This window comes from Mustelus asterias, chromosome 2 (assembly GCF_964213995.1).
Source record: "Mustelus asterias chromosome 2, sMusAst1.hap1.1, whole genome shotgun sequence".
NCBI classification, from domain to species: Eukaryota; Metazoa; Chordata; class Chondrichthyes; order Carcharhiniformes; family Triakidae; genus Mustelus; species Mustelus asterias.
In genome coordinates this window covers 12,621,637-12,635,981 of record NC_135802.1, presented here as the reverse complement: position 1 = coordinate 12,635,981, position 14,345 = coordinate 12,621,637, and the positions used below count along the sequence as shown (strand labels likewise).

General features: G+C 45.1%; 1 protein-coding gene across 10 annotated transcripts in view; it reads right to left on the bottom strand.

The window, feature by feature from the left end:
• Positions 1-14,345, bottom strand: part of nktr (natural killer cell triggering receptor) — a 213,758-nt gene that overhangs the window by 16,702 nt on the left and 182,711 nt on the right. For all 10 annotated transcript variants that reach the window (XM_078231334.1, XM_078231382.1, XM_078231354.1 and 7 more), the window contains 3 exons: positions 12,701-12,849; positions 8,452-11,424; positions 4,499-4,591 (listed from right to left, as the gene is read on the bottom strand). In XM_078231334.1, the coding sequence (XP_078087460.1) occupies positions 4,499-4,591; positions 8,452-11,424; positions 12,701-12,849 (3,215 nt within the window). The remainder of the gene's footprint in view (positions 1-4,498; positions 4,592-8,451; positions 11,425-12,700; positions 12,850-14,345) is intronic.

Below are 14,345 nucleotides of genomic sequence, written 5' to 3'. Positions count from 1 at the left end.
CTCTGCCGAACATCTCTTTTCAAGGTCGAAAAGTCCAACACATTTAGCTACTCTTTCCAATTCTTCTCCCCATGTCAGAGTTCAGTCTCATTGCTCTCATCTGCAATGATTCTTTGGCAAGGAACTTAGGCACAGGAGGAGACTATTCAGGATCTCAAACCTATTCAGGCATTCATTGAGTCATGGATGTTCCGTACCCTCAATTCCATTTACCCATCACTCATCTTGAAAGTTCTATTTGTCGCAGCATCCAAGGCCTTTAACAAAGAAACAAAAGAACAATACAGCACAGGAACAGGCCCTTCGGCCCTCCAAACCCACGCCGCTCCCTGATCCAAACCAGACCATTCTTTTGTATCCCTCCATTCCCACTCCGTTCATGTGGCTATCTAGATAAGTCTTAAACGTTCCCAGTGTGTCCGCCTCCACCACCTTGCCCGGCAGCGCATTCCAGGCCCCCACCACCCTCTGTGTAAAATATGTCCTCCTGATATCTGTGTTAAACCTCCCCCCCCTTCACCTTGAACCTATGACCCCTCGTGAACGTCACCACCGACCTGGGAAAAAGCTTCCCACTGTTCACCCTATCTATGCCTTTCATAATTTTATACACCTCTATTAGGTCACCCCTCATCCTCCGTCTTTCCAGTGAGAACAACATCAGTTTACCCAATCTCTCCTCATAACTAAGCCCCTCTATACCAGGCAACATCCTGGTAAACCTCCTCTGCACTCTCTCTAAAGCCTCCACGTCCTTCTGGTAGTGTGGCGACCAGAATTGGACGCAGTATTCCAAATGCGGCCGAACCAACGTTCTATACATCTTCAAAATCAGACCCCAACTTCTATACTCTATGCCCCGTCCTATAAAGGCAAGCATGCCATATGCCTTGTTCACTACCTTCTCCACCTGTGACGTCACCTTCAAGGATCTGTGGACTTGCACACCCAGGTCCCTCTGCGAATCTACACCCTTTATGGTTCTGCCATTTATCGTATAGCTCCCCCCTACGTTAGTTCTACCAAAATGCATCATTTCGCATTTATCTGGATTGAACTCCATCTGCCATTTCTTTGCCCAAATTTCCAGCCTATCTATATCCTTCTGTAGCTTCTGACAATGCTCCTCACTATCTGCAAGTCCAGCCATTTTCGTGCTGTCCGCAAACTTAGTGATCACCCCAGTTACACCTTCTTCCAGATCGTTTATATAAATCACAAACAGCAGAGGTCCCAATACAGAGCCCTGCGGAACACCACTAGTCACAGGCATCCAGCCGGAAAAAGACCCTTCCACTACCACCCTCTGTTTTCTGTGACCAAGCCAGTTCTCCACCCATCGAGCCACCTCCCCCTTTATCCCATGAGATCCAACCTTTTGCACCAACCTACCATGAGGGACTTTGTCAAACGCTTTACTAAAGTCCATATAGACGACATCCACGGCCCTTCCCTCGTCAACCATTCTAGTCACTTCTTCAAAAAACTCCACCAGATTAGTGAGGCATGACCTCCCTCTCACAAAACCATGCTGACTATCGTTAATGAGTTTATTCCTTTCTAAATGCGCATACATCCTATCTCTAAGAATCCTCTCCAACAACTTCCCCACCACAGATGTCAGGGGAAAGAGAATCCAGAGTTCTGGGGGAACGTTAAGGAGAAAGAGAATCCAGAGTTCTGCTACCCATGTGTGAAGAAGTACATCCTTATTTTGCTCCAGGTTGGCCTGGCTTTAATTTTAAGAATGTGCCCTCTCGTTCTTTACCCCTCCTCCTGAGGAAATAGTTCCTCTACATCTATCTTATCAAATTCTTTTTAGCCCAAATACGAACACAATACTCTGGAAGGAGGTCTGATCTTGGCTCTATGTCACTGCAATATAACTTCCTCCCCTCCCTTTGTAATCTAGTACTGAATGTGCAGTGTGTGCAGGAGGGTTTCCTGACACAATATGTGGATAGGCCGACAAGAGGTGAGGCCACATTGGATTTGGTACTGGGAAATGAACCGGGCCAAGTGTTAGATTTGGTTGTGGGAGAGCACTTTGGAGATAGTGACCACAATTCGGTGTCTTTTGTTATTGCAATGGAGAGGGATAGGGCCGTACGGCAGGGCAAGGTTTACAATTGGGGGAGAGGTAATTATGATGCGATTAGGCAAGAATTAGGGGGCATAGGATGGGAACAGAAACTGCCAGGGAAAGGCACTAATGAAAAGTGGAACTTTTTCAAGGAACAAATACTGGGTGTCCTTGATAGGTATGTCCCGGTCAGGCAGGGAGGAAATGGCCGAGTGAGGGAACCATGGCTCACGAAAGAGGTGGAATGCCTTGTGAAAAGGAAGAGGGAAGCTTATGTAGGGATGAGGAAACAAGGTTCAGATGGCTCGATTGAGGGTTACAAGTTAGCAAGGAATGAGCTGAAAAAGGGGCTTAGGAGAGCTTGGAGGGGACATGAGAAGTCCTTGGCGGGTCGGATCAAGGAAAACCCCAAGGCTTTTTACTCTTGTGAGGAATAAAAGAATGACCAGGGTGAGGTTAGGGCCGGTCAAGGACAGTAGTGGGAACTTGTGTATGGAGTCAGTAGAGATAGGCGAGGTGATGAATGAATATTTTTCTTCAGTGTTCACCAAGGAGAGGGGCCATGTTTTTGAGGAAGAGAAGGTGTTACAGGCTAAAAGGCTGGAGGAAATAGATGTTCGGAGGGAGGATGTACTGGCAGTTTTGAATAAACTGAAGGTCGATAAGTCCCCTGGGCCTGATGAAATATATCCTAGGATTCTTTGGGAGGCAAGGGATGAGATTGCAGAGCCTTTGGCTTTGATCTTTGGGTCCTAACTGTCCACGGGGATGGTGCCAGAGGACTGGAGAGTGGCGAATGTTGTTCCTCTGTTTAAGAAAGGGAATAGAAATGACCCTGGTAATTATAGACCGGTTAGTCTTACTTCGGTGGTTGGTAAATTGATGGAAAGGGTCCTTAGGGATGGGATTTACGACCATTTAGAAAGATGCAGATTAATCCGGGATAGTCAGCACGGATTCGTGAATGGCAAGTCGTGCCTCACAAATTTGATTGAATTTTTTGAGGAGGTAACTAAGTGTGTTGATGAAGGTAGGGCAGCTGATGTCATATACATGGATTTTAGTAAGGCGTTTGATAAGGTCCCCCATGGTCGGCTTATGCTGAAAGTAAGGAGGTGTGGGATAGAGGGAAAGTTGGCCGATTGGATAGGTAACTGGCTATCTGATCGAAGACAGAGGGTGGCGGTGGATGGAAAATTTTCGGATTGGAGGCAGGTTGCTAGCGGAGTGCCACAGGGATCAGTGCTTGGTCCTCTGCTCTTTGTGATTTTTATTAATGACTTAGAGGAGGGGGCTGAAGGGTGGATCAGTAAATTTGCTGATGACACCAAGATTGGTGGAGTAGTGGATGAGGTGGAGGGCTGTTGTAGGCTGCAAAGAGACATAGATAGGATGCAAAGCTGGGCTGAAAAATGGCAAATGGAGTTTAACCCTGATAAATGTGAGGTGATTCATTTTTGTAGGACTAATTTAAATGTGAATTACAGGGTCAAAGGTAGGGTTCTGAAGACTGTGGAGGAACAGAGAGATCTTGGGGTCCATATCCACAGATCTCTAAAGGCTGCCACTCAAGTGGATAGAGCTGTGAAGAAGGCCTATAGTGTGTTAGCTTTTATTCACAGGGTGTTGGAGTTTAAGAGCCATGGGGTTATGCTGCAACTGTACAGGACCTTGGCGAGACCACATTTGGAATATTGTGTGCAGTTCTGGTCACCTCACTATAAGGAGGATGTGGAAGCGCTGGAAAGAGTGCAGAGATGATTTACCCAGGATGCTGCCTGGTTTGGAGGGTAGGTCTTATGAGGAAAGGTTGAGGGAGCTAGGGCTGTTCTCTCTGGAACGGAGGAGGCTGAGGGGAGACTTAATAGAGGTTTATAAAATGATGAAGGGGATAGAGTGAACGTTCAAAGACTATTTCCTCGGGTGGATGGAGCTATTACAAGGGGGCATAACTATAGGGTTCATGGTGGGAGATATAGGAAGGATATCAGAGGTAGGTTCTTTACGCAGAGAGTGGTTGGGGTGTGGAATGGACTGCCTGCAGTGATAGTGGAGTCAGACACTTTAGGAACATTTAAGCGGTTATTGGATAGGCACATGGAGCGCACCAGGATGATAGGGAGTGGGATAGCTTGATCTTGGTTTCAGATAAAGCTCGGCACAACATCGTGGGCCGAAGGGCCTGTTCTGTGCTGTACTGCTCTATGTTCTATGAATGCAGCATGCCAACTTCAGTCTGACTGGGACATGATACAGATTCTGAATTAATTCTAAGGATTTACGCTCAAAATATAGGCATTATAAAGTACAATTTTCAAATCACCATTCATTTCTGTCAAGTACACCATAACAACTATGGCAGTGGGTAAATTAAAATTCAACATCATTAATAAGAGTAATTTGAAATGAGCTTACCTATGGCTTCTATAGCTTCTGTAGGAGCTACTATGACTTGAGTGACCTCTGCTGTGCCTACGCCGGCTTCGACTTCTGCTGTAACTGCGTGACCTGAAATTAATTACCGTATAGCATGAATGGCTTCAAATCACACGACTGAGAACGTTTTCAGCCATTTAGGTTTTATAATTCTGCAGTCTTGGCTCCATATTTGACAAAAAAAAACTGTTTAAGAGTTGGGCCCATTGGCAGGAATCCCCCCATGTTCTGAAGGGGGCGGGGGATTGTCAGGAGTTAGGAGTGTGGGGAGTCCCGTGAGGGGTTTGGTCGCGGAATTTAAAATTCTCGTGTAGATGTTAGAAAAGATTTTATTTCTTCCAACTTTTTCTGAGTAACTAGTTGTGTAACCCTGGTGGAACCGTCCGAAATTAGCGATTTAAATTGCTTTGTTGGATGGTTCACAGTGCAGTGCAATTGTCCAAGGGAAGTTAGTGCTTCTGGATATTTGGGAGCTCTGAGAGGGAACCCTCAGCACATCTTTGAGTATCACTGAAATCTGACACGCGGGGGAGCCCACAAGTTTCAACCCAAGGTGATGACACTGGGCAGTCTGTCTCTATTTAAAGTTGATAAGGCACCAGGACCAGGTGAGATGCATCTAAGGATACTGAGGGAAGCAAGGGTGGAAATTGCAGAGGCAATGTTCATAATTTCCCAGTCTTCCTTCGACTCGGAGGTGGTGCCAGAGGACTGGAAACTTCAGACTGTCCGAAAAAGTGGTGTGGCACAGTGGTTAGCACTGCTGCCTCTCAGTTCCAGAGACTTGGATTTGATTCCCGGCTTGGGTCACTTCTGTGTAGAGTTTGCTGTCTGAGTAGGTTTCCTCCGGGTACGCCGGTTTCCACCAAAGTCCGAAAGACGTGCTGGTTAGGTGCATTGACCATGCTAAATTCTCCCTTAGTGTACCCAAACAGGCGCCGTAATGTGGCGACTCGGGGATTTTCACAGTAACTTCATTGCAGTGTTAATGTAAGCCTACTTGTGAGACTAATAAATAAACTTTAAATCCAGCACTGGTCTTCCCAACTACTCAATGATAATAGGATATTAACGTGTACTTGTACTGAAATTCACTTTCCAATTCTGCAGCCCTTCATCAAATTTATTAATGTTTTATTGTCTAATGATGCATTCTTTTCACTATTAACTGTATTCCAAATTTGCTGTTGTCCACAAATCTTGAAACTTTACTTCGAACTTCTGTGTCACATTCATAATTTAAATGATCAACTATGGTCCCAGTGCCAGACCCTGTGAAATACATTTTCCCAACTTTTGCCAGTCTGTGTATCTAACCTTAATGCCGACTTTCTGCTCCTATTCCATCATCACCTTGCTTTCCATTTTATTACTTGTCACCTGACTCCACTTGCTCTGATCTTAATTGTGCAGCTATTAATGTTGTTAAACTTTGTTTTTCTATGTAGAGTCCCTGCTATCAGGATGAATTTAATCACAGAATTGTTACAGCACAGAAGAAGCACTCGACCCATTGGGCGGGATTTTCCGGTCTTGGAGTGAGCCAGGCTGGAAAATCCCACCTGAGGTTAATGGGCCTTTCCATGGTCCGCCTCCCCCCCGCCCACTATAATTCCCATGGTGGGCGGGAAGGGACAATTCCGCCTATTATGTTTGCTGGCTCTCCGAAGGAGCATTTAACCCAGTGGTGTTGCCCCTCTTCTCCTTGCAGCACTGGTGCTGCTGGACCTGCTCAGTTTCTCCACTTTCTGTCTTTCCTCCACACAACTCCTTTGCTTTTTTAATCAGTGCCCATTTTAATAAAAACTAGGATACCATATGCTTTATAACCCATTCTCTCAATCTGTCCTGCCACCTTCAATGATTCAAACACATTTACACCCAGGTCCCTCAGCTCCTGCACGCCCTTTAGAATTGTATCCTTTGTTTTTATGTCTCTGTGCTCTTCCTACCAAAATGAATCACTTCATTCCTCTCTGCCTTAAATTTCACCTGCCACATGTCCGCTCGTTCCACCTATTTGCCTATGTCCTTTTGAAGGATCTTTTCTGTTAGTTAATCCAAGTTAGTTAATAAATCTGTGTCGGGTTTCCTTAATTAACCCATGGTGGCACAGTGGTTAACACTGCTGCCTCACAGCGCCAGGGACCTGGGTTCGATTCCCGGCTTAGGTCACTGTGAGGAGTTTGCACGTTCTCCCCACATGTGCGTGGGTTTCCTCCGGTTTCCTCCCACAGTCCGAAAGACTTGTTGGTTAGGGTGCATTGACCCGAACAGGCGCCGGAATGTGGCGACAAGGGGAATTTACAGTAACTTCATTGCAGTGTTAATGTAAGCCTTACTTGTGACAAATAAACAAACTTTACTTTAAAACTTTTTCTCAAATGTTCTCCACTGAAGTTAAATTGACTGGCTTGTATTTGCCAGGCTCATCATAGAATCCCTACAGTGCAGAAGGAGGCCATTCGGTCCATCGAATCTGCACCAACAATTCCACCTGGGGCTCTATCCCCATAACCCCACATATTTAACCTGCTAATCCGCCTAACCTATGCATCCCTGGAAACTAAGGGGACACGGGGAGAACATGGAAACTTCACACAGACAATGACCCAAGCCGAGATTTGAACCCGGATCCTGCCGCTGTGAGGCATCAGTGCTAACCATTGTGCTCCTATTGTGGAGAAAGAAATTGAGCGCGCTGGAAATGCACAAGGAGGTCAGTCAGCATCTTCAGAAGTTAATGAGGGGGATGCGAATGTGAGTAAATGAGAAGGTCTCCCTCAAAATGTTAGCTCTTTCTCTTGCAGGTGCTGGGTGACTTGATGTGTATTTCCAGCCTTTTCTTTCTTCATTTCTGTCCTTTATGATGCAGATTATTGGGATAGCTCCCATCCCCAGGAAACCGAATGACTAAATAGCATCTAATGGTACGCCTCTGGAGCAGTTTAAAATGATGAGGAGATGCCGGCGTTGGACTGGGGTAAACACAGTAAGGAGTCTAACAACACCAGGTTAAAGTCCAACAGGTTTATTTGGTAGCAAACGCCACTAGCTTTCGGAGCGCTTGCTGCTCCTTCGTCAGATGAATGGGAGTTCTGTTCACAAACAGGGCATATAATGACACAAACTCAATTTACAGAATAATGAATAATGATTGGAATGCGAGTCTTTACAGCTAATCAAGTCTTAAAGGTACAGACATGTGCTAATGCTCTCTCCACTCACATTGTCTGTACCTTTAAGACTTGATTAGCTGTAAAGACTCGCATTCCAGTCATTATTCTGTAAATTGAGTTTGTGTCTTTATATGCCCTGTTTGTGAACAGAACTCCCACTTACCTGTCGAAGGAGCAGCGCTCCGAAAGCTAGTGGCATTTGCTACCAAATAAATCTGTTGGACTTTAACCTGGTGTTGTTAGACTCCTTACGCAGTTTAAAATGACAGTGTTCACATCTATGTACTCAGCAATATTTAATAGCTGGAAGACTTTTTAAAAATTAAGTCAGCACATTGGACATGGTTTGCCCTTGGAAGGATGCCCAAATCCTGTAGCCATCTGTGAATGAGCAATCTGTATGGCATAGCCAAGATACCAGCTGTCAAAAATTGGGGCTATCAGTACCCGTGGAGCATTGAACTTTCTTTCACCGGAATGGGGGATGTTCTCAAACTCATGAAGCTGGATCAAAGACAGGCAAGAAAATGGAAAGTCTTGTATTTGTATGGCATTTTACCACATCTCTCCAAATCATCCCAGCTTCCTATAGGAAATTACAACATTAGTGTGCTACTTTGTGCAAGGGATCACCGCAGAAGGGAGAAGATGCTATTATTGAAAGGTAAACAATATAATGTGTTTTTTGCAAGTTAAAGACCAGTTAATAAAAATGACAATCTTTGACCCAATCTCTGCACAGACTATACCTACCTGTAAGAAGAGCTGTAGCTTCTTGAGCGACTCCTTGACCTACTGGTTGACCGGGATCTTGTGTGGGAATGTGTCCTGTCTCTTGAACTGGATCTGTAATGGCCACGTGAGGAACTCCGACTGCGAGACCTGCTATTGCTATCTCTGGACGGCGAGTCTTCTTCACTCGAGGTTTCTTGGTTTCTCTGCCTTTGGTTCATCCTTGCTGTTCGCCGAACTTCATCAAAGAGAGAGCCCGGCTTGACTTTATTTTTGCTTTTAATTTCTATTTTCAGTCCCTGGGGTTTGTTATCGGATTCAGTAGCTTCTACTTTAACCTCCGTATTAATGATGGGGCTGGCTGTTGGCACACTGGGTAATACTTTCAGAGGTTTCCATTTGTTACTATCCGTTAGCTCATTTTCTGCCCTTGTACCGCTTTCCGTCGCGCTCCCATTGATGTCGGATGCTTGGACTGTCTCAGCGCCGTTCGTCTCTTTCTTATTCTGCCCAGCTTTCTCTGCTGAGGTGTTGTTTTCTGACTTGATTCCGGAGCTTTTTGCTCCTTTGGAACCTCCAGCCTCAGAAACAGATGCTTCTTTGTCGCTGCCTTTCTGCAGTGCCGAGGCGGAAGTGGACTTCTCCGGGGTGGTGTTCTTAGAGTTTTGGTTCGGGGGCTTGGGTTTATCTGCCGTTCCTGCTGGCTTTGCTACTGTGGCTTCAGCCTTGGCCAAATCAGTCTTCTTCTGTTTTGGCGACGTTTCTGCTTCCCGTTTGAGACCAGAGGCACTTGCCGGTGATTCATGCAGTGCTGCATTCTCTTTGCCTGGGTGGCTGGCTTTCACTGAAGCTGCACAATTTACAGCACTGTTTGCAGCCTCGTGCCTACCCACACTGGGTAGTGTGTTCCTGACCTTAGATTTCACATCGCTTGCACCAGGCCCATCAGTTTTTGTCTCTTCTTCCTCCTCTTCCCCAAACTCCAGAGGCGGCTGCCAATGGAATTTCTCTTTTGTTTTTGGAACCTTTTTGGATTTTTTCTTCTCACTTTTCTTTTTGAACTTTGTGCTCTTTGACTTAGACTTTTTCTTATTCTTAACTTTGTGTTTCACCTTCTTCTTTCGCCTCTTCTCATTTTCCCTTGCCGAATCGGAACTACTACTGGCAACAGAGGACCTCCTGGCTGATGGGTGCCTGCTGCTCACTTCTGAACTGGACGATACAGAAGACTTGGCGCTGTGCACCTCGGGTCTTGAACTTGGCCTTCGACTTGTCTTCTCTTCAATCTCACCGCCATCAGATTTCTGCACCACTTCTCCTTCCTCTGAGGTGGATCCAGATTGCACTTTGCTGCTTTTACTCTGTTCCGTGTCAGACTCAGTCTCAGATTTCAACCTTGCCTTCTTGTGAGCTTTCTTTGCAGTTTCCTCGTCTTTGCTGTAAGACTCCGAAGAGGATTTCCTTTCAGAGAATTTGTTCCTTGTAGATTTCTTCCTTGGTCGTTGTAAACGATCATTGGATGAGGTATGCTTCACATTTGAATGTTCCTTGGTTGAAATCTTGCTAGGACGCTCACATTTTCCCTCTACTTTTTTGCTACTGTGGTTTTTTTTGAGAGATTCTATCTGAGAGTTTGACACATTATGTCTTTTTGATTCAGTTTTGCCCTTTTCTCTCTCATATTCAATTGAGTCACTTTCGCTGGAACAGTGTGAAGACAACAAACCGTGCTCCTTCTCATATTTCTTTCCAGTGGCACGTTCTTTGTTTGCATGGTTGGCTGCAGAGCCTGCTTGCTGATCTTTACTGTGTTTGTTAGAAACAGAATGCTTTTTTCGAATTTTGCCATACTTCTCTTCGCTGCTGGCCACACGCAGTTCCACAGATTTATTTGAATGACTGGATGACTTGGAGTAGGAGGATTCATGGTAGGGGGATTTAGTTGGCGAACGTGACCTTGAACTAGACCGGCTCCTTGATCTGGAATATGACAGACTTCTTGACCTGGAACTAAACCCTCTGCTCCTTGAGCTCTTTTGATAGTCTGAGGTTGAACTTCGATCGCTTTCACGGTCAGAGTTGTAATGGCGTCTGGTATCTGAACTGCGGTGCTGTTTCCGTAAAGATGGAGACAGGTCGTCCTCCCTTGAACATTTGGAATCTCTACTGCTCAACGTAGGTGTTGTTTCACTTAGTTTTGCTTGGGCTTCCTGGATCCGAACGTAAGAAGGCTTCCACGGTTTTTGGCCTGGTCTCCACCTTGAAGGTGGAGGGCTCTCACTTAGAGGAACTGCAGGAACAGTTTCAACCGTAGCAGTGAGTGTTACATTTTTTTCATTTTCCTTGGCAGCTACCCTTGAAGTATCAAGTTTTGTTTGATTCAGATTTTCAAAGTGTGTCCTGGTACTCCGCCTCCTTTCGTGCCTGGATTTTGAGCTAGATCTGGACGTGGATCTACTTCTGGATGAGATAGAGCTTGAACTACACCTGGACCTGGATCTGGACCTAGATCTAGATCGCGATCTTGATCTGGACCTTGACCTGGTCCTGGATCTTGATCTGGACCTAGACCTTCCTTTGGATCGAGATCTAGACTTTGATCTCGAATAGGACCGAGAAATTGTACTGGCTGAAGAAGATTGATGACTAGAAGAATCAGACCACACACTTTCTGATGAGCGTCTTGAAGAGGCTGATGACAGAGATTTCTTTTCATGCTCAAGAGAAGACTTTGTCTTGCAGCTTAGCGAGTGTGCAGATTCTGGAGCTACAGAGGTCGCCTTTGTCTTGTGTTTGTGCACTTTATGCCTTCTGGAATGCTTCAGCTTCTTGGATTTTTTCTTAGCTTTGACTTTCCTCCTTTCCTTCTTAGGTCTCTTGTAGCGGCTGGATTTCCGTCTGCTGCGGTCATCTGAGTAATAACCATCATGTGACCAGGACCGTGACCATGGTGAAGCAGATCTGTCGCTCCACCGACGTGACTCCGACTTCAGCCTGAAGAAGAAAAAATATAAAGCTTAATTAGCAGTAGAGGATCAATCGAGAGTCAATAAAGATAAAATTCCATCTCTCGTTACTTAATTCTTTGTATAGAACATTGTTACTTAAGAATACCACTATCTGGAGGTTCCCCTCCAAGCCACTCATCATCCTGGCTTGGAAATATATCCCCATTCCATCACAGTCACTGGGTCAAAATGCTGGAACTTCCTCCCTAACACAGGAACTGTAGCGGTTCAAGAAGGCAGCTCACCAATATCTTCTCAAGGTCAATTAGGGATGGGCAATAAATGCTGGTGTAGCCAGTGATGCCCCCAGCATATGAACGAATAAATTAAAGTTACATTCCCCAACAAATATGAAAAAATGGTTATTCACCAAGAATGCAAGCGTGTAATTTTCCCCCTCAGCTGTACGGAGATATTCTAGGTGTAACACATTTCCAGTGTCTTACTTATTCTGAATTTATAAATCAGACAAATGCAGTTTGTAATTCTCCAAATTCAGAGTGTGATTTAATTAAAATTAAACATAATGATTATAATTATATTTAGGTGTAGGAAATAGAACCAGGAGCTGGCATATGGCCTCTTGGGCCTACTCCTGAACGGTACGGTGGCACTGTGGTTAGTACTGCTGTCTCACAGCGCCAGGGACCCACATTCAATTCCTGCCTTGAGTCAGTGTGTGGAGTCTGCACGTTCGCCCCATGCCTGCATGGGTTTCCTCCGCATGCTCCGGTTTCCCCCCACAGTCTGAAAGATGTGCTGGTTAGGTGCATTGGCCATACTAAATCCTCCCTCAGTGTTACCCGAACAGGCACCGGAGTGTGGCAACTCGGGGATTTTCACAGTAACCTCATTGCAGCGTTAATGTAAACCTACTTGTGACTAATAATTTAATAAGGACCATTCAGTACTATCATGGATGATCTACTGCCTCGACTCCATTTTTCTGTCCATTCCCTATGTTACGCTAATCCCTTGGTGTTCGGTTCTCTAAAGAACATTTTAGGAGCTAATAAAGTAACATTATATGCATAAAAGTTGCATAACTGAAGCATGTTCACCATTGCAAAAGCAGAATACTACAATAAAATCAAAGTACTGCAGATGTTGGAAATCTGAAATAACAACAAACGCTGGAAAAAAAACTCAGCAGGTCTGGCAGCATCTGTGGAGAGAAAAACAGAGTTAACGTTCGGAGTCAATATGACTCTTCCACAAAACCATACATGTTTGTTAAGTCTCATCTTATAGAGAGTTCATACTTGTCTCCTTTAGTCCATTTCTCTAAGCTGGCGGCGCGGTACGTTCTAACTCGCTGCATTTCTTCCTTCCAATGAGGTGGTGTTTCACTGCTTTCCTCGTCCAGTTCTGATTCTGAGTGTGATCTAGACTTTGAAGGAGTGCGATAGCGCTAACCCAGAAAAAAGAATAAAAAAAGTTACAGAAAAATAAATTTCTCAACCTTTTTGCCTGGAAGGACAATTGTGGATATTAGAATTTGATTTCCCTCCACCCCCCCCCCCCCTCTCTCTAATTCCTCCACCTGCCATCCCACTCATCTGGGTCCACACTGCAAAACACAAAAATCTCTAGCAAACTTCATAGATGTTTACAGCATAGAAGGTGGCCATTCATCCCATCATGCCCATGCTGGTCATCAAAAGTTCTGACTACACTAATTCCATTTTCCAGCGCTTGGCCGTTAGCCCTGGAGAGTCAGCAGTGCAAGTGAATATCTAAATACTTCTCAAATGTTACGAGAGTTTTTGACTCACCCACCCTTTCAGGCAGCAAGTTCCAGACTCCTGGCACTTTCTGGGTGAAAAGGTTTCTCCTGAACCCAGTCCAAAGTTGCTTAGGCTAGGTGGATTGGCCATGCTAAATTGTCCCTTTGTGTCCAAAGATGTGTAGGTTAGGGGGATTAGTGAGGTAAATAGATGGGGTAATGGGGATAGGGTAAGAAGTGGGCCTGAGCGAGATGTTGAGTTCGTAGAGGCTTGATGGACGAATGGCCTCTTTCTGCACTGTAGGGAGTCTATAATAAACAAAACTCCCCTCTAATCCTTCCAGCAATTGCGTTAAATATGCCCCCTGGTTATTGATCCCTCTACTCATGGAACTAGTTCATTTCCTAGTTTCCTTTCTTTCATTTGAAGAACTCAATATGTACTGGTGCATAACTGCAGATAATCCTACAACACCCCATATAAACTAACTTAACGGTACTAGCGAATTTGAGGATTGGCAGGCATTTCCATTGCGTGGGGGGAGGCAATGCTGCTTTTGTCCTTGGCTAATGTATAGGGAGGAGTAATTCACAACACAAGAACCTTGGCTGATTCTCCCCATTTTAAGATCAAGCCCACCTCCAACTGCCTTTTTACCAAGTCAGCTGAGGCCAGCTAAATGCAGCATAAACTGAAGATTGACCTCGAGACCTTCATGCCAACCAGGGCTTAGTGTGCTGCATCACTCAGGGATCACCAAAGACAACCATGCCTTTTAACACTGGGTATCAAACACAGGAAAGCAACCCATCAGCTTGAGACTCTTGTGACTAATTCTACTTAAGTAGCATTCCACTTAAGTTACATTTCCACTTGCCTGATAAAGGGTGACCTTTCACCCATCGGGGACACATTAGAATTATCCAGGTCCAGGGAAATTAGGTTTGGAAGAGCGATGGTAATAGGATTTGTGGTGATACTACTAAAGTTTAACAGGTTAAAAACACTCAGCTTACCAGACTACAATGCTCCCAGGCATTAGCTTACAGGGCTGCTTGGTGCCAAGCCTCTAGTGATGGGTCACCTCTACCTCGTGTCATCAATGAGCTAGCCAGCTAGTTCAGCATCATCAGTGTTCTGGAGTATCCCCTGGAACTGCCTAGCTCAATCTGGGGAGGTG